Genomic DNA, 20,898 nt, shown 5'->3' with positions numbered 1-20,898 from the left:
CACGGATTCAGAGCTTCCAATCAGCTTTTAAATGCCCACTTTTAAATATGATCAGATAATCAATGATTATTACCAGACACCCGTGGAAGCCTCTAACATGAAAGAATCCCAAACCGACAGAAGAAATAGAGACTGCAAGGGGGGAAAAAAACTAAAAAAGCTATCATTAATATCAGAATTGAAAAATGATATTTTCAATAATGAAACAGACATTATCCTGGCAGCAGTTCAGAGTCTACTGGAGCCAAGCAAGACTGGAAGGGCTTTAGGGAAACACTGACCAAGAAGACCTGAACTAAGATAGCAGTAGTGGAGATGACGATGTTATCATTTAAAGAATGCAGATGGGGGGCAGGGGAGGAATGCAGATTGCAGGCCCCTCCATCACTAGAAAATGAATTCAGAGCCTCTTGGGATGGAGATCCAGGAATCTGGAATCTGTGTTGTTTAACATTACCACAAGCGATTCTGATATAGACAGCTGGGCATTGGTCTAGAGATTGGGGAGTAGAGGACGTAGGATCTAATTGCATACAGGAGGGTAAAAAAGAAGTTGGGTGGGAGTGGATATCTAGGGTTTCTTTACTGTCTCACTGGGTGGATAATGGTGTCATTCCCAAATATAGAAACAAAGAGACACCTTTGAGTGGCCCCTCCCCAAATAAAAGACCCATAGTACAACTTGGTGAAAGTCTCATGGGCAAATGGAGGTATGTCTTGCTTGGATTACTGCTACAGTTCCTTGCCACCAACACCTAAGGACACGAAAGCATCCTATGCCTTTTCATGTATCGTTTATTGATGCCCGGCTGCCTCCTCAGTCCTTCCCCTAGCCAAAACAAAACCAAAAGCCTGATCACTTTGTAACTGAGCAAGGGATCCTGCATGCGGGGTGCAGAAAGCCAAACTCTTTGACAGCAGGTGTTTGCAGCAAAGTACGGGTTTATTTGCAGGGTGCCAAGCAAGGAAGTGGGAGATAGATCTCAGATCCACCCCATCTTGGTCTTTGAGTTAGGGACGTTTTAAAGGGGAAGAACAAAGAAACTGGGGTTAATCACAGTCTTCTTACATTTCTTAATCATGGTTTTGTGAGTCAGGTTGTCTCCAGTTTATGATTCTGGCCAGGTGATACAGGTCTGTGAGCTCATCTTGCCTTGGAGAAACATCCTGAGTTTGTATGTTAATGATGATGCGTATATCTACAACAGCAATTTTAGTACATTAACGATGTTATCAACAACAGCAGTCTTACTCATCTGACTTTGATTAGTGTTCAGTTAACACAGGATTGAGGTCAGAGGGGACAAGAAAGGGAATACAGTTGTGGAGGGAGAGATTAATCATAAACTCAGTAGGGGGGACTCGGTTTCAATTTCCTCTCTGCTACCGGCACAGTAGCTTTATAAAATATCACTATTATTGCTGTTGACATTTTAGATAACTAACTTAAACGCCTCCAACTAAAATTCCCTTAAAAACAGGTTTTTATTCAGCGTATAGCTTAAGTAACTCTCCTCAGACCTGTTTTCTTTATAGCTGTTTGAAAGTTAAAATTTTCTTAGTTACCGTTTAAATTCATCTCTTCCAATTAAAATGTCAGCCTACTTATGACAGGGACTTCGTTTGCAGGCTTTATTGTTGAACAGTTCCCCACAGTGTAGGGCAGGTTATAAAAAAAAGTCCAACGCATGAAGTCCAGTCACTCTTATTTCACAATGATTTCATCGCTCTTCACGTTAACTCTACGTAATATCTTTATCCCCACTTTGTGAACGAGGAGACACCTGCTTGGAATTAAAGTTTCTTGCCCGGAGTTTCTTGGCAAATATGAAAGGGTACGACTCCAACCGGGTCAACTTCACAGTCCTTGCAAACCCTGTCCAAAACCCAGCAAGGCCGCACCTGAGATCTGAAACAAGGCCCGCCAGCAAAGCAGCCAACACTTCTCTCGCATTGGCTCCGCAGCTCCGGGAAAGGGCGGGGCAGCAGGACGCTGCTTGCCCCGGGTCGCTCGTGCTGACGTCAGCAAGGCGACGGGGAAGATTTCTGGGAAGCCGAGAGCCCGGTGGGCTGCGCGGTGGGCCGGCTTTGAGGTGTTGGTTTATTCGCTGTATGTGAAGAAGTGTTGGGGTTGGATTGTCGGGAGAAGGTCCGGACGGGCTCGGACCTCCCCGCTACCCCCTCACCCCTACGCCTTCTGAGTGGGTCTTGGCAGGAGGCGGTATCCACTGGCGACACGTGCGAGGGAGGCGAAGTACGAAGACGCCTGCGGCTGACTGCGCACAGGTTTGCTTAGCTTCCGGGCAACCGCCTGGCCTCGGAGTTGAATCAGTGGTGTCTGGAGAGATGGAGTGGTGCAAAAGCTGAACTTGACCCGTGTGCTCTCCCCTCACCCTACCTTAGACCCTCTGCTCCTTATTTCGAATGGAAATAAGCCTACCCTGTCTTGTTAGCGTGGTTTCGAAAAGCAATTGAAAAAATGTGTTGGAAGGTATAAAGTGCATTGTTATTAAACGTAGTTGCTTAGTGAAAGTTAAGAAGCCGGTGGATACGGGAAAATAAAGTTTTTAGATTATTTATGTCTTTACAATAGCCAATAACCTAGGAAGAGCCCCTGAGACTTCTGATAACTAAAATAGCAGCCTCTACAGATACAAAGTAGCAAATATCTTAAAACTTAATGATCCCATTACATATATAATCTGTTTATCAGATTTTGCTTCCCCCCGCCCCCTTCTTATATGGTCCCAGAAATGTTTGGACATCCAGTTATTATAAAATTCTCTATTGGAGCGAATGTATTTATGATTCAGTTAATGAAAATGAAAACCTTAGACAACAAGAATGGATTTTGCCTTAATTCTCTATAGCAGCCACTGGGAAACTGGCAATTAAAAGTTTAAAAACATCTTAATTGTTGTATAGATATGTGTGGCGAATCTTGTAATTTGTCATAAAAAAGACTTTTTTAAAAAGAATTTAATCCATTTTATAATCTTGCCCCTTACTTTGATGTCAAGGGATTTTAGATTATAGTATATTAATTAGATTGTCCTCCTGTAGAAAATTAACTGCTGGATGTGTTTTTGCATTAAAACAATGCTTTTTTTTTCCGTGTAGACTGTAACTTTTTGTTAAAATGCTTTAGTATAATACATTCTGTAGTATAGGCAATTTGTTATTCATTTGGGGAGAGGGAAGCAGAAGGTCCCCTTCTGCACTTGCAGAATGGACTCATTCCCATAATTTTAGTGCATGTTATGAAAAGCTTTCCTTATATTTACGTAATGGTCATTTGTGTGTGTGAGGAAAGCTTACAAATTTTATCTTGTGCATCACAGAAAGAGCTAGTATTTATAGAAAAGACTGTAAGTACTAAAGTTATTTTATATTTTAAAATTTTGTGTTTAGAAATCATAGCATTTCCAAACCTTATGGGTGTCAGCAGTTATTGGTTCATTTTGCTCTCTTTAGAAATGTTTTATTTTCTGTAATTGATATTGATTAAATGACATGGATGAATCAGTAGGGAAATGAGTTCAAATAAGTATAAACAAATAAAAAACTTGAATAATTAAAATAGACTGTTTGATAAATCTTATTTGCTTTGAAATCCAGAAAATAAATTTCACAGCGGGAAAACAAAAATCACCTTTACCTTCAAGGAAATACTAGGAGTTGTGAAGTTTTTTTGTTGTTGTTCAGTCATCCCTAAAGTTTCTTTGATGAAATACTGTTTCAGATTTTCCTTTTTTTTAACTTAAAAAAATTTTTTTATTTTATTTATTTATTTTTGGCTGTGTTGGGTCTTCGTTGCTGCGCGTGAGCTTTCTCTAGTTGCGGTGAGCAGGGGCTACTCTTAGATGTGGTGCTCGGGCTTCTCATTGCGGTGGCTTCTCGTTGCAGAGCACAGGCTCTAGGCATGCGGGCTTCAATAGTTGTGGTGCGCGGGCTCAGTAGTTGTGACTCGCGGGCTCTAGAACGCAGGCTCAGTAGTTGTGGCTCACGGGCTTAGTTGTTCCGAGGCATGTGAGATCTTCCCGGACCAGGGCTCTAACCTGTGTCCCCTGCATTGGCAGGCAGATTCTTAACCACTGCGCCACCAGGGAAACCCCAGATTTTCTTTTTATAGAATCTGCATTGAGAAGCCCAGAGAATATTGTATTGATACAATACTTTATTGAATTGTAATACTATATTTAGAGTCTAAATTTAAATGAACTTATTGACAATTTAAAAATCAAACTAGAGGGAATTTCCTGGTGGTCCAGTGGTTAGGACTTGGCGCTCTTGAGGCCCTGGGTTGGATCTCTGGTCGGGGAACTAAGATGCTGCAAGCTGCCAAACAAACAAACCAAACAAAAAAACAAATAAATAAATATCAAACTAGAGTATGAAGAGCTTACTTCTTAACAATTATAAAAGTGGCTTGCTGTGTTATAATAATAATAAGCACAGTTTTTATATACAGGACTAAAATTGGATGGATGTAAAGGTTTTTTCTGTTTCTATCAGAGGTTGGTTTTGCTTTCACCTAAATTCAGTTCCTAAAAGCAGACTTCATTTGCATTAGTCTTTTCAAAGTTACCATGCAGGATTGTAACCACTTTATTTTAATCAATCTGTAACAACTGAAGAAAAATTAAGCATGTGGTACTTTAAATTTGCTTTTATTTTGGGTAATTATTTATTATTATTCATTTCTTTTTTACTTTGTGTTCTGTTTTGAGAGAATTCTACATTTCTGCTTGTTTCATCCTCATCTATGTATATACCATTCCCCTCTCAAATTTTCTTCCACCTCTGACAGGGAGTTAGGTTGCTTGTATCAAAATTTCAACCTCATTGTTCTCAGCAAAGTTACCATAGACAGTTAGTAGTTCAGAGATTCTTGAACTGTGTGTCTTTGATGTAGTTATTTTTGTGAGGAGTGATTGTATAGAATTTTTTCTCTACTTCCCGCCCCCCAGCAAACTCCCTAAAACTCATTGTCCCCCTAACATTTCTGGAAATAGGTAGAACTCTCTGCTACCAGCGATGTTCAGATAAACTTCAGAGAAATGACTCTTCAGGAATTGGTGCATCAGGCTGCCTCCCGTTATTCGGATAAAATAGCTGTATGTTTTGATGAGTGTAACAACCAACCTCCAGTTTATTACACCTACAAGACTGTGGTTAACGCTGCTTCAGAATTATCAAATTTTCTGCTGTTACATTGTGACTTTCAAGGAATTCGGGAAATTGGTCTCTACTGCCATCCTGGGATAAACTTACCCTCTTGGATTTTAGGGTAATATTTTTTAGAACTAAAAATTTGATATCTTAAAGTAAGATTGTTTTCAAAAAATATTCTGTGCTGACTCTGTACTTTGTTTCTTTAGAATTCTCCAAGTCCCTGCTGCTTATGCACCTATTGATCCAGATTCACCACCAGCATTATCAATTCATTTTATGAAAAAATGTAATCTAAAGTATGTCCTTGTTGAAAAACAGCAAATTAATGTAAGTGTGGGTATCTAAGTTGTTTGTTTGTATTTTTATGTGTTACATTTACTTTTCAATTGAAGGGGTCCCATCCCCTGTCTTGATTTCTAAATTCACTAACTCAGCAAAATTCTTGGTCTCAGCACAGACATTTTGGGTTGGGTGTTTGTTGTGAGGCGTGTCCTGTACATTACAGGATGTTTAGTAACCCCCATGGCCTCATCTAATAATTGCCAGTAGCACCCCCTAGTTGCAACAACCAAAATTGTCTTCAGACATTGCCAAACGTCTCCTGGAGGCACCCTCCACCCCGCATGCTCCACTGAGAACCACTGCTCAATGGCATGGACGTATCTTCTAGCCTTCTAGTATTGTGCATTGTTTTGAATTTACTTTCTCTTTCCAAAGTTGTTTTTATAGTAGGAAACTTTTATAATACTTGATACTTTTATCTTGGTGTATTTATGGCAACTTACAGTGGTCAGCAACATTAAAGAACTATATCCAAGCTTAGATTTTGAAAAAGAGATTGGCACTTAAACCAGACCTTTCTGGAAAACTAAATTTATTACTTTTTTTTATTTTTAAGTGACTGCCAACCAGAGATCTAGCAAAGAAACACTGCTTTAGGGGCAAGAATTGGTATATATAATGTTAAGCAGGGTACCCCATGTTTCATTATTATTTCTTCATTTCTTGCTTATAAAATATTGTTTTACCGTGGAGAAAACATTATAGAAACTGTATTCAATTTAGCCTATTATTACCTATATGAACCATTTTATATTGGGGGTAACTTAAATGAATTTTACCTATTTATGTATATGTGTATGCATCTATATCTGTAATATATAGCAGTAAGACAATTCAAAAGCTTCAGATATTATATGGAGGACTTCCTAGAGAATAATGGGTATTAGAGTAAGGCCTCCAGAAAGAGACGATAAAGTATTAATTTAGTTAATAAATATTTTCTAAGTACACATATATCAGTGTCTGGCCACAGTTTTCTCTTCTGTTCCTCACATTGGTTATTTGTTGATAAGTTAGAAAGACTAAAATGAGGATGTGATATTCATTTTTTTAACAACCTTGGTGAAAGTTTTATAGACAAGGTGGGTGGGTGGGAGAATTAATTGTCAATATCAAGCTATTCTTCATAACTGCATATAGGAAGGAGTTGAGTACATAGCAGCAAACCCCACAGAAAGTACCTTGCTTCCTGTTCCATGATTTTGATGATGGTGTAAGTGTTCTTCACTTAACACAGGAACAATCAGTGTATTTATTGAGCATCTACTGTATGCCCATGATCCACTAGAGTAGTGGTTTTCAGCTGGCCATGATTTTACCTGCCAGGAAACATTCTGCAATGTCTGGAGATATTTTTTATGGTCATGATGGAAAGGGGGTGCCACTGGCTTCTAATGGGTAGAGGCCAGGGATGCTGCTAAAATCCCTACAATGCATAAGACAGTCCCCACAAAGATTTAACTGTTCCAGAATGTCAGTAGTGTTTAGATTGAGAAACTCTGCACTAGAGACAGGGTGTTTGGGAGGGCATTGGTATGTGAAAGCAGTCTAAGATATGATTCTTGCCCTCTAGTTGCTTATATAGTTGGAGAGAAAAGGTTAGTACTTCCCAGGTCTGCATAGTGTGATATTGCCCTAAGTGAAGTATACGTAGCCCAGTAGAGACAGGACAGTTTTAATGGAGGAGGATGGTTTTTGAGCTAGGTCTTAAGAATATGTGGGCCTTAATTTTTTTTACATTACAGAATATACCACACCTTACACCTAAAACCACAACACAAACACAAACAGAAAACTCCTGGTCCTGTGTTGTGATCTTTTCCTGTCATTTAAATTGATTTCTTTATTGTGAAAACTTGTTATGCTTCATTAAGCTGCTGCTTATCAACCTAAAAAGATATACTCAAAGGAAACTTCTGTATTAATCTATTTCCATCTACCAAGTAACTGAGCCAGAAACTCAGCAATCTTCTCAAGCTCACCCCCTATCCAGAAAGTCATCAAGTCCTATTGATTCTTTCTTCATAGACCTTTTCTGTCTACTTCTGCTGCAACAGACCATTCAGGCCCATATAGCATATCTGAATTGATATGAAAGGTTCATTAAAGGCTCTCATTTATCAGAGTCTTGCATATAAGTCTCTCCTTGACAAGCAAAGTCTAGTCTGTGCTACTGCCACTTTCTGTTGGATCCCATCACAGGTTAAGGTCTAAACTCCTTGGTGTTGAGTATACAGTTATTAAGGATTAGCATCTCATCTCCTATCAACAGCACTACTTATCTTCTCCATCTTCCCCAATTCTGCAGCTTATTGGAATGCTTACTGTTCTCCATAACACCAGCTTTGTCAGGTCAGATACTGTGTATTGACTTGTTTGTTTAAAGTACCCCTCTTTATTTGGAGAATAGCTACTTATAACACACAAATATTACATATGAAGAATCAATCTCTGACCTTCCAGGCAAGTTAAGTTCAGCCTTCTCTGTTCTCATTCATGGTTTTTTTTTTTTTTTTGATTGACTGATTGATTGATTTTGGCTGTGCCGCGGTATGTGGGATCTTAGTTCCCGGACCACGGATCGAACCTGCGCTCCCTGCAGTGGAAGCATGGAGTCTTAACCATTGGACCACCAGGGAAATCCCCTGTTCTCATTCACATTTAAAGCATATTTCATTATTACACCACATTGCACTGCAGTTGTGTGTTTTTATGTCTCTATTTTAAAGATGAGTTTGAAAGTAAGCACCGCACTTTACTCTTGGAGGTTTCTCATTTATCGTTTTATTCTTGGATATATAGCAAGTACAGTTGACCCTTGAACAACTCAGGGGTTAGGGGCAGTGACTTCTGCGCAGTGGAAAATTCGCCTATAACTTTACAGTTGTCCTTGGTACCCGCATCCGCAGATTGAACCAACCTCGGATATAAGTGGACCTGCGCAATTCAAACCCATGTTCAAAAGTCAGCTGTACTTAAAAAAAAAAAAAGCTATGTTGAATGAGTAAATGAATACTTAATATTCTATATATATTCTATATAAAAGAGAATGCGTTTTAACATATTAATGTTGTAAAACTTTGTTCCCCATTTAACACAGAAATTCAAATCTTCCTATGAAACATTATTGAACTATGATACGTTTACAGTAGAACATAATGACCTAGTACTCTTCAGACTTCACTGGAAAAATGTTGAGGTGAGCTTGATGCTAAATAATAGCATAAGAAGAGAGACATATGAAAAAGAAAAAATGACAAAGAGTGTGAATTCTGAGAACAGCAGTGAAGAAAAGTTAGAAGAGCACATGGATGTGAGGCTAAAGCATTGCTTGGCCTATGTTCTCCATACATCAGGCACCACAGGGATACCTAAGATTGTCAGAGTCCCTCATGCATGTATAGTGCCAAACATCCAGCACTTCCGGTAAGTTCTATCCTTAGAATCCTTCTTCAGAACTTGTAATTTAAAGGGAAAAATGAATTTTGAAATACCTGTTCTTTATAACTCTTGTTCCTAAATTGACAGTCCTAAGTACTTGGGTCTCTTGTTTCAGCTATATCTGAGCTTTAGCTCTCTTTAGCAGAGTAGGGCTTTACCTGTTTGATCCAGACCTGGAGCCAAACAGCAATCAAATGATATGGCTGGAAGCTTTGCTTCTTAATTATTAGTAAGAAGAGAGGAAACATATTCCTGGCAGAGGTACCTACAGAGGTATGGGAGAAAGAAGGAGTTTGGCTTGCTAGAGTGTACTGGGCAGAGCTGAAGAGTGGGAGGGTAGGAGTCGTATGACCTGAGGGGGCAGGCACCTGGTGTGCTCTGTTGGAGAAGTTTGAACTTAATCCAAGGAACCATTAAAAAATTTTGCATTTCATTAAGTTTACTCTTGTAGCATCGTTGAGTTGGTTTTACTGTTATGGGAAATGAGAAATCTCTATAAAGCTGAGATTCTCAACTTTTGAAGAAAGGAGGAAATAGAGGAGGAAGGGAACCAGAGAGGAGTAGGCTTAGAAAATCAGAGGAGGAAACAGAAATAGAAATGGAAACCTCATGGGACACATCTGTAATTTTATGTCATTATAAGTTTTATGTAATTAAAATTTTTTTAGTAACCACATTTAAAAAGTAAAAAGTGGGGACTTCTCTGGTGGCGCAGTGATTAAGAATCCACCTGCCAATGCAGGAGACATGGGTTCGATCCCTGGTCCGGGAAGATCCCACATGCCGCAGAGCAACTAAGCCCGTGTGCCACAACTGCTGAGCCTGCACTCTAGAGCCCTCGAGCCACAACTACCGAGCCTGCATGCCTAGAGCCCGTGCTCTGCAACAAGAGAAGCCATCGCAATGCGCAGCCCGCACACCGCAACAAAGAGTAGCCCCCGCTCACCACAGCTAGAGAAAGCCTGTGTGCAGCAATGAAGACCCAACGCAGCCAAAAATAAATTAATTAAAAAAAAGTAAAAAGTGAAATTAATTTTAACAATATATCTTATTCAGTATACCCCAAATATTTTAATATGTAATCAATATAAAAATTTAGTGAGGTACTTTACAATTTTTTTTTTTTAATTTTTTAAATTTTTGGCTGTGTTGGGTCTTCGTTGCTGCACAAGGGCTTTCTCTAGTTGCAGTGAGCGGGGGCTACTCTTTGTTGCCGTGAGCGGGCTTCTCGTTGCAGTGGCTTCTCTTGTCGCAGAACGTGCAGGCTCAGTAGTTGTGGCTCGTGGGCTCTAGAGCGCAGGCTCAGTAGTTGTGGCGCACGGGCTTACTTGTGCTTGAACTTAATGAAATCTGTTCGCTTATTAAACCCTTTTTGGTTTACTTTTAGGTTCACAAGTAAGCAAAGTGCTAAATAATTGGATTCTGAAAGATGAAATGTTCAGATATCCAATTTAGAAATTGAAACAGTGATGTTAAATTTTCTATTTGATTTGGACTTAAATCACCAAGCTAGGAAGTACCAAATTTCAGCTGACTCCCCAGATATTATCAGAATAACCTGATAGTAAGATAAAGCTGAGTTTATTGCTTACATTGGTAGGAGAGAATGCTGCCTACCTCCAAGAGTATGATGGTCTCAGAGGGAGAAGGGCAGGATCTGATTTACTGAGATTTTGAAGTAAGGTAGATCTTTCTTTTTTAATTAAGTAATTTATTTATTTTGGGCTGCATTGGGTCTTCATTGCTGTGCACAGGCTTTCTCTAGTTGCAGTGGAGCAGGGGCTGCTCTTCTTCGCGGTGCGCGGGCTTCTCATTACGGTGGCTTCTTTTGTTGCAGAGCGTGGACTCTAGGCTCGTGGCCTTCAGTAGCTGTGGCTCGTGGGCTTCAGTAGTTGTGGCTCGCGGGCTTCAGTAGTTGTGGCTCGCAGCCTCTAGAGCACAGGCTCAGTAGTTGTGGTGCACGGGCTTAGTTGCTCCACAGCATGTGGGATCTTCCCAGACCAGGGCTTTAACCCGTGTCCCCCGCATTGGCAGGCGGATTCTTTATTTATGTATTTATTTTTGTCTGTGTTGGGTCTTCGTTGCTGCGCGAAGGCTTTCTCTAGTTGCGACGAAGGGGGGCTACTCTTAGTTGCGGGTTGTGGGCTTCTCATTGCGGTGGCTTCTCTTGTTGTGGAGCACGGGCTCTAGGCGCGCGGGCTTCAGTAGTTGTGGCTCGCGGGCTCTAGAGCACAGGCTCAGTAGTTGCGGTGCATGGGCTTACTTGCTCCGCGGCATGTGGGATCTTCCCAGACCAGGGATCAAACCCGTGTCCCCTGCATTGGCAGGCAGATTCTTAACCACTGCACCACCAGGGAAGTCCTTGGCAGGTGGATTCTTAACCACTGCACCACCAGGGAGGTCCCTAGACCTTTCAATACAGGGGCTTAATTTAAGGATTGGATAAGGTTTGTGATATAATAATGATGGACTGGTAGAAATAGCAAAGGAACTTTTGAGAAAAGAGGTTCAGAGAGTCTTGGGTTGTAAACCATTTTTGATGCTTTTGTTAAAGAGATGATTTGGTTTTCATTAATGAACAGTAAAGTTATGTGTAACTTGTGTTTTCTTGGTTTAGAATCTCCTAGAATAATAAAACTGTGCTAATGAAGACAATGTAAATAGTAAGTCCTATTAATATAGGCAGTAAACTCAGTAAACTGTGTGAGGGTAAACCTTTTTTGTTTTGTTTTTTTTAGCTGTGACAGTACTACTCTCTGAAAGCAGATTATGGGACTTTGATTTGTTGTTTGTCTTTTGCTTTATTGTTTTATAAGAACATGGGAGAAGAATTGTGTTGTTTATGCCCACAGGCATTTTACAAAGACAGATATAGTATCTTCTGTAGTGATAACATGGAATTGAACTTCCCTTAAAATATTTACTAATCTTTCTAGATTATGCCAAAAAAAAAAAGAAAAAAAAGCTGAATAGCTGTGCATCAAATATATAGTCTTTAGTTGTATAAGCATTTGTGAGCCTTTAGGGTTTTTTTGTTGTTGTTTTTTTGTTTTTGCGGTACGTGGGCCTCTCACTGTTGTGGCCTCTCCCGTTGCGGAGCCCAGGCTCTGGACGCGCAGGCTCAGCAGCCATGGCTCACGGGCCCAGCCGCTCCACGGCACGTGGGATCTTGCCGGACCAGGGCATGAACCCGTGTCCCCTGCATCGGCAGGCGGACTCTCAACCACTGCGCCACCAGGGAAGCCCTGTGAGCTTTTAGTTTATAAGGAACTATTTTGTTTTTTGTGCACAATTACCTAGTTTGATTGCAGAGTCAGAAATGAAGTGGAAATTTAAAACTCCTTTTGTTTCAGTCAAACAAGAAAAATAGCTCAGTGAAGTTAAAAAAAAAAGTAAAAAAAAGAAAAAAAAAGTAGAACTTTTCTATTATTTTATTGTGGCTTCTTTTTTTAAGCCCCCTTTTACTTCTGGAGCTTGATGACTTAATATAGTACCCTGAAGGAATGCCCAGCAAAACTTATCCTTTTTATATATTTGTTTAGATTATTTATCTTGTTAAATATATTTTTGTAATCATATCTTAAAGAGAACTAAATGGACTTCCCTGGTGGTGCAGTGGTTTAAACTCCACCTGCCAATGCAGGGGACATGGGTTTGAGCCCTGGTCCGGGAAGATCCCACATGCTGCGGAGCAACTAAGCCCGTGCACCATAACTACTGAGCCTGCGCTCTAGAGCTCACGAGCCACAACTGCTGAAGCCCTTGCACCTAGAGCCTGTACTCCACAACAAGAGAAGCCACCGCAATGAGAAGCCCGCGCACCACAACAAGGAGTAGCCTGCTCACTGCAACTAGAGAAAGCCCATGCGCAGCAACAAAGACCCAACGCAGCCACAAAAAAAAAAAAGAACTATAGTTATTTTTCTTGCTGAATTCTCTTCTCAGTTGACCTTCTTAAAATAAATTGTTGGACGGACATCTTTTCTAATATTACATATCTTGGATATTCTGTTGAAATTAAAACAGGAACATACAGTTGTAAAGCCTTTTAAAAATGATATTTAAGTACTATTTTTTTTAGTTGATATTTATGACTTTGTACAAGTTACTTAACCTCCCTGAATTTCCTTTTCCTCCATTTTTAAATGGTGGTAATAACCATATCTGCAACATAGGGTGGTTGGGAAAATGAGAAACAATAAGTTAGATATACAGCACCTAAGCCTCAGAAGTAGTAAGCTCAACAAATATTTGTTCCATGCTATCTCTTTTCTTCTTTAAAATCTGTCTCTTTTAACTTTTCCTATACTGGATACTTCTTAAGCTACGTTCTTTAACTTCCAGATTCTCCATGAATGCTTAACACTGCCCACTTTGTTCACAGAATTGAGACCAAAAAAATGATTTTCAGGGCTCAAGCATTATTGAAAGCCTGTTATATGTTCTCCCCTGAATTCTAACTAGGAAACCAGACAATATTTGTGAAGAATAAGTCCATTAAAAATTGAAGTTTGAGTGTAGCTTTTATCGTACATTGATTTTTTTTTTAGCTTACCTGAGACACAAATATATAATTAGATTAAATTATAATCAGATTTAGGGCTTCCCTGGTGGCACAGTGGTTAAGAATCCACCTGCCAGTGCAGGGAACATGGGTTCGAGCCCTGATCCGGGAAGATACCATGTGCCATGGAGCAACTAAGCCCGTGCGCCACAACTACTGAGCCTGCACTCTAGAGCCTGCGTGCCACAACTACTGAGCCTGCGTGCCACAACTACTGAAGCCCGTGTGCCTAGAGCCCGTGCTCCACAACAAGAGAAAACACCGCAATGAGAAGCCCGTGCACCGCAAAAAAGAGTAGCCCCCGCTTGCCGCAACTAGAGAAAGCAGCACAGCAGTGAAGACGTAACGCAGTCAAAAATAAATAAAACGGGGGAGAAATGATCTTTTACAGTGGAGGAGGCGTTGACATCTTTGAGGAGGCTTGGTTAATGTGTAATGTAGATGCACGCTGCACAGTTGGAAAAGAGGTGGGGGAGACCCAAACAGACACAGGGAATTTTATGTTTAAATTTTCTTCTCCCACCTTAACACGTAAATTTTATTTCATCACTTTTTACCCTCTTAGGGTTCTTTTTGGCTGGGTCTGAGAATTAGATTGACAAAAGAAAGGTCAATGGAAGAAAAGCATACATTTAAGTATAACAAGTTTTATGTGACACAGGGTCCTTCATAAGGAATGACCCAAAGAGATGACAAGACTATATTAGGTTAAACAAAGAGAGGCAATTGTGGAAAAGTGACTAAGCTGTGTGGGGAGGCTAAAGGAAGATAAGAATTATTTTAACCAAGTCTGTTTTGTATAGAGTTCCCTTGCTTTCAGCGTCTCATCCTTGATATTAAGAATATTACTTTCCTTCTGGTATAGGGAGGACATCTTTCATGTGGAAATTTCATCTGCCTTTATGAAAAACAGGAAGGTCAGAGTGTTTTTGTTTTGCTGTTGTTCAAGTGCATTTAACTCAAAATGGTCAATATACCAGAGCTGCATATTTTGGGATAGCATGTTCTGAACTCCATCATTAAATGCTTAAAGTTGGGGCTTATCTACCTAACTTAGTAGGGGAAAGGGAGGGGAAGAAAGGCTTCTATGGGAAATACAAATTGGTTTCTTTAGGAAAGACAAAAGCAGATAAGAAACTTTGTGGTAATGTTGGCCTATGCATATGAGGGTAGTTTCATCCTGTCGTCAGGGCCATAAAACTCCCCAGTAGAGAGGGTTTATGGTAGGTTTACTCTTGGTGTACTTTTGGGAGTAAAAGTCACCCTGAAGATGGAATTTATGGTAGTCTCATTCCCCAGAAGTTTCTGCTATCAATCAGATAAGGGAAGCTCCAGGAAGGCTTCTTTCTGCATCTGTTGAATCCAAAATGTCTTCAGCTTGAAATAATCTTCATACCAACCCTGGGGTTCCAAGTGGGTGCCCACAATACCATACTTGAAGATATTTTGAAGTTAAGGTAATCCCTGCTTTTAGATAGAATGAGTTTTGTGTCTTTAAATTGAAGAGTGTTATAGGCTCATCGCTGACCATCCATGCTCTATAATACCCTTATCACATATATTCTGTTCTGCTCTTTGTTGAGTTACTGAGAGAAAATGCCAAATAGTGGGAAAAGGGAGTCAGAGGTCTCTATTAATCATCATTCAATAAGTAGTATAGAATAAGTCAAGATTCTACCTGAAAAACAGAACTGGGAGTATATATCAGAGATCTATTACAAGGAATTGGCTTATACTTGTGGGGCTGGTAAGCAAGACTGCAGTCCATTGGGTAGACAGTTAGGGGTGATTGTGAACAGACTGGAATCCCATGGGCATGTGCTTGTCCACAGGCAAGTCAGGAAAGAGGATCCAGGGGAAAGGGAGAGTAATTGCTGAACTAGCTAATTGCTGATCCAGCTGCTGTTTGGAGTCTCTTCAGAGAACGCCTAAACACTCTCTTAAAGGCCTTCCAACTGAGTAAATCCAGCCAACGCAGGATAACCTCCCTTTTGATTAAAGTCAACTTATCAGGGACTTTAATCATATCTACAAAATCCCTTCACAGCAGCACCTAAGCTAGTGTTTGATTGAATAAATGGGAGAAGGTGTGTGTGCTGTCAAATGACAGCTGTCCACCTTCTGTCCTCCAGCTATCTAGAGGGAATATCCCTTGTCTTCTACCCTAACAGGAAACACACTATCAATAGAAAGGGAATTCTGAGGACTGTAATTCAGTCCACTCAAGTTGACGCATCAGAAGGGCATCACATATGATAAAATATGTCATGGTAAAAAGTGGCTTTGCTTTAAATGGCTTTTAATCCTTATATTTATAAAGAAGAGTTCTAGAATTAATAGCACCGTTTTGGTTAATCTAAGAGAAAAAAAAATCTGGCCAACATCTGGAAACTTAATGGTTATAAATACTTCTTTAGGATATGTGTTTACTAAATGTTAGGCATTTCTCATAATTACATTCTGTTTTGCCTTAGGGTGCTTTTTGAGATCACTCAGGAGGATGTTTTGTTTCTGGCTTCACCTCTGACCTTTGATCCTTCTGTTGTGGAAATATTTGTTGCTCTATCAAGTGGTGCCTCTCTGCTTATTGTACCAACTTCTGTCAAAGTGCTCCCATCAAAATTAGCTGCTGTTCTCTTTTCCCATCACAGAGTGACTATTTTACAGGTACATTTTAGTAGCAAATGAAATGTTTTGTTTTTAATTATTCAATATTTTAAGTGTGTTAGAGAATATTTTATATTCCTGTAGCTCTTTACAATGGATTAATGATAATCTAGTTAGAATGTCAAGGGCTGTCTTCCTGATGATGTCATTTGTTTGAGAATGAAAAAAATCAGTTAATTCTGTCTAGAAAATTCTTTTACTATGCACTTTGTACATACTATAATAACTAAGGGAACTTTTACTCAAATCCGTTGGGATATGCCTCTCTTGTCTTAAAGTTTTGAGTTTATTGTGTTTCCCACTAAAAACTGCTTTAAGTAAGTTAAATTATAATTGACTTAGAAATTTAGATTTTCTGATTTTTACATCGGTATGTTTTATATTAACCTAAAAAATGTATTTTTTAAGTTTGGTATGTTTGAAGATTTAAAAAATATATATGTGAAAGTATGTGACTTGTACTCTAGCCTTAAGATATAACACTGCAAGTGGTTAATGAAACTAGAGAGAATTAATAAAATTATATGCATATCATGATAAATGAAAATTTTTTTAAATGAGACTTGAGAGGATATTAAATTTCTTCCCAGAGACAAAATTTGATGCTGACTTTCTTTTTAGGAAATGTGTTTTTCATCCTATTAAAAAAACCATTATATATAAATGAAATGAGTATAGCAATGCAGTTTTGCTAGGTATCAGTGGTATAAATTCTCATCTCTTGGTGAATCATTCTTTGAATCTGGGCAAGATTTTAATAATACAACTTTTAGGGGCTTCCCTGGTGGTTGAGAGTGGTTGAGAGTCCGCCTGCCGATGCAGGGGACACGGGTTCGTGCCCTGGTCCGGGAGGATCCCACATGCCGCAGAGCGGCTGGGCCCATGAGCCATGGCCGCTGAGCCTGCGCGTCCGGAGCCTGTGCTCCGCAACGGGAGAGGCCATGACAGTGAGAGGCCCGCGTACCGCAAAAAAAAAAAAAAAATAATAATAATACAACTTTTATTTTCCTGTAAAATTCAAGGAGCATAATTTTTCAGGGAATATTTGCTAAGTACCTTAATAGTGTCTTATACCTCTTTAAATCTGACCCCCTTGCTTAATGTTAAAACACAATCTCAGATAAATTTACTTTAGCAGTGGTTTTTTTAACTTTTCTGGGATCATAGATCCTTCTGAGAAATGGATACACATTTACTAACTCTGTTCCCAAAATACAGCAAATTTTGCATATAGTTTCATTGTGATTTTATATAACTCACAATACATATTTATGTGGAATATTATGAGCAGATCACATTTGACTTGGTTTGAGTAAGGAAGAAAAGCACAAAAGCTGACAGGCTAACCTTTCTTTTGTATAAGACACATGTCTTATAGTGAATTTTTGCTTTATTTTATTATCATCGTTCATCTTTTCCCTCCAGAGTCAATTTCTTACCAAATAATATGTAAGTCATCATGGATATATATATATATATATATTTTTTTTTTTTTTTTTTTGCGGTACGCGGGCCTCTCACTGTTGTGGCCTCTCCCATTGCGGAGCACAGGCTCCGGACGCGCAGTCCCTGCGGCCATGGCTCACGGGCCCAGCCGCTCCGCAGCATGTGGGATCTTCCCGGACCAGGGCACGAACCTGTGTCCCCTGCATCGGCAGGCGGACTCTCAACCACTGCGCCACCAGGGAAGCCCTATATATATATTTTTAAGAGCTTCTTGTACAGATTTTATTTACAAATAACCTTGCCCAAACCTAATTGGATATTAAGCAAGGATCTTAAAAGCTCTCAAAGAGAATACATGCTACTAAAGTTTTGAAAATTGGAAAAAATAGAATATCTTGAGTTACTGCGGGAGAGAAAGGCCCCAAAGTGAGATGGACTAAGCTTTTGAGGAAGTTAAGAACCTCTTTATCTCAGGAATAAGAGTTTTCTCTTGCGAAGAAAGGGCCAGTATTTGGTTTCTTACAAACCTAAAGTATATTTGGGAATTTTTTGCATACTCTGGGTAACAAAGTTATATTATTTAAACTTGATGCCTTTTAAAAGTGAAACCTTTTAGTTAGAGCAAAATCTTAGGTTGCTATCTACCAAGGTGTCAACATAAGTGTTTTTCATTTTTACATAAATTTTTACTTAGGCAATCTGGAAGAAAACTATAACATTTTCTATCACTTTTTTCTGTTATTTGCTAAGTCCTGTTTCCCTATGCCTAAGATGATTTGGTAGCAAAGGATGTTGAGTTGTCCTGTGCCAATAAATTGATGATTTCAGTTTATGAGTATCCGAAAAGTGTTACTATGCTTTACCTTGCTGAATATTCATAGTTGTGCATTCATTTGTAGAGTTCAAAGTTGAAATTATCCTTAACACTAGAAATTAGGCCAGAATGTTTCAGATTTGCTTTACTGAAAATGGAGAGCAGGACCATTCAGTCGTCATTTTGACAAGAGATTTTCCATATGATAAAAGTCTTGGGGGCTTCCCTGGTGGCGCAGTGGTTAAGAATCTGCCTGCCAATGCAAGGGACACGGGTTCGAGCCCTGGCCCAGGAAGATCCCACATGCTGCGGAGCAACTAAGCCCGTGTGCCACAACTACTGACCCTGCGCTCAAGAGCCCGCAAGTGACAACAACTGAGCTCACGTGCCACAACTACAGAAGCCTGTGCGCCTAGAGCCCATGCTCTGCAACAAGAGAAACCACGACAATGAGAAGCCCATGCACCACAGCGAAGAGTAGCCCCTGCTCACCGCAACTAGAGAAAGCCCACGCACAGCAGTGATGACCCAACACAGCCAAAAATAAAAACAAACAAATAAATAAATAAATTTGTTAAAAAAAAAAAACCCAAAAAACTCTTGGTGGAACAGTTAAGAGCTTGATTTAGGATCATTTCAGGATAAATAGGATGACCACTGTAATTTATTACCAAAAACTTGGAATCCTGAGAGTGAATGAAAGCACTAAGTTCCCAGATAGTAATCTGGAACAATAAGTACGTACTGGGATATAGGGTCATCCTACTGCTTAAATATTTTGACAAGCCATGACCTTAAATAATCTCCCCAAATTAAAATTCAGGTTGTCCTTTTAGCTTTTATTGAAAGAAGCCATTTTAAAATCTTCATTCATGTAACCTCTGGCTATAGCCAAGTGAGGAGATTGGCAGATATTCTTCCCAAAAAGCAACTATAAAGCTGGACAAAATTGACAAAAATAACCATTTCAACACTTTAGAAATCAACTAAAGGCATATAACTATCTGAAATATGTTTTTTTGTTTTTGTTTTATTTTTTTTTACAGAAATATGTTTATGTTTTTAAAAACTGCTGAATTTTGCTTTAGAAAAGGGTATCTGTGGCATTCTAGCCAGCAAGAAGGGCCTACAGCTCCAACAGCCTGAGGTTGCTATGGTGAGGAGGGCAAGCACATTCCTGACTGACCTTGAGGCTATGTGCATGCACATAAGAGACACAAAAGAGCCCATGGAAAATAAAAGCTGGATCAGACTTGAAAATGACGTAACTTTGAATGAGCTCCCCTATCCACACACAGATCCATCTATACAGACAATCTGTCCAGTCACTGGTTGACATCTGAGCTATGCAGACATGAGGCGACGCTTAGGAAGTAAGACTTAAAAATGAAAACAAGAATATGTATTTTGGGACTTCCCTGGTGGTCCAGTGGTAAAGAATCCGCCTTACAATGCCGGGGACACAGGTTCGATCCCTGGTCAGGGAACTAAGATCTCACATGCTGCGGGACAACTAAGCCCGTGCGCCACAACTAGTGAGCTTGCGCACTTCAACTAGAGAACCTGCGTGCCGCAAACCACAGAGCCTACGCACTTTGGAGCCTGCACACCACAACTAGAGAGAGAAAAACCCTCATGCCAAAACTAGAGAGAAGCCCGCATGCCGCAACGAAAGATCCTGTGTGCCGCAACTAAGACCTGATGCAGTCAAAAAAAAAAAAGAATATTTTAGGAATTCCTTGGTGGTCCAGTGGTTAGGATTCCAAGCTCTCACTGCGAAGGGCCAAAAAAAAAAGTATTTAATTTAATTTATTTTTTGGTCATACCATGCAGCTCGTGGGATCTTAGTTCCCCCACCAGGGATTGAGCCTGGGCCACGGCAGTGAAGATGCTGAGTCTTAACCACCAGATCACCAGGGAGTTCCCAAATACCTATTTTAAAAGCCAACTGAGCAGTGACATCAGTGACCATACGGGGGAGACGATTCACATTTAGCCCAGGCAAGTTACAAACAAAGAAATAAACAAGCAAATAAAAAATCAGCAACAAAACATTTCATAATGATAAAGTGGTCAGTACATCAAGAAGTACATTGCTGGGACTTCCCTGGTGGCGCAGTGGTTAGGACTCTGTGCTCCCAATGCAGGGGACCCGGGTTCGATCCCCGGTCAGGGAACTAGATCCCACATGCATGCTGCAACTGAGAGTTCTCATGTCACAACTAAGGAGTCCGCCTGCTGCAACTAAGGAGCCGGCAAGCAGCAACTAAGGAGGCTGCCTCCTGCAACTAAGACCTGGTGCAAAATTAATTAATTTTTAAAAAAGAAGTATATTGTTATATCAAGAACATGATATCTGCCTGAAAATAGAGGTTCCAAATACATGAAGCAAAAATGGACAGAACTGAAAGGAGAAATAGATGACTCAATGGTTTGAAATTTTAGTACC

General features: G+C 39.8%; 1 protein-coding gene across 1 annotated transcript in view; it reads left to right on the top strand.

Annotated features, from left to right (window-relative positions):
• The first annotated feature begins 2,049 nt into the window (after positions 1 to 2,049).
• Positions 2,050 to 20,898, top strand: part of AASDH (aminoadipate-semialdehyde dehydrogenase) — a 36,754-nt gene continuing 17,905 nt past the window's right edge. The window contains exons 1-5 of the mRNA XM_082838576.1: positions 2,050 to 2,286; positions 5,016 to 5,290; positions 5,382 to 5,502; positions 8,618 to 8,943; positions 15,997 to 16,189. Of these exons, the coding sequence (XP_082694702.1) occupies positions 5,061 to 5,290; positions 5,382 to 5,502; positions 8,618 to 8,943; positions 15,997 to 16,189 (870 nt within the window). The 5' untranslated portion in view covers positions 2,050 to 2,286; positions 5,016 to 5,060. The remainder of the gene's footprint in view (positions 2,287 to 5,015; positions 5,291 to 5,381; positions 5,503 to 8,617; positions 8,944 to 15,996; positions 16,190 to 20,898) is intronic.

The sequence above is a fragment of the Leucopleurus acutus genome, assembly GCF_964270905.1.
Source record: "Leucopleurus acutus genome assembly, chromosome: 4".
Lineage (NCBI taxonomy): Eukaryota > Metazoa > Chordata > Mammalia > Artiodactyla > Delphinidae > Leucopleurus > Leucopleurus acutus.
The sequence above is the reverse complement of the archived record's forward strand: the minus strand, read 5'-3'. Positions and strand labels throughout refer to the sequence as shown.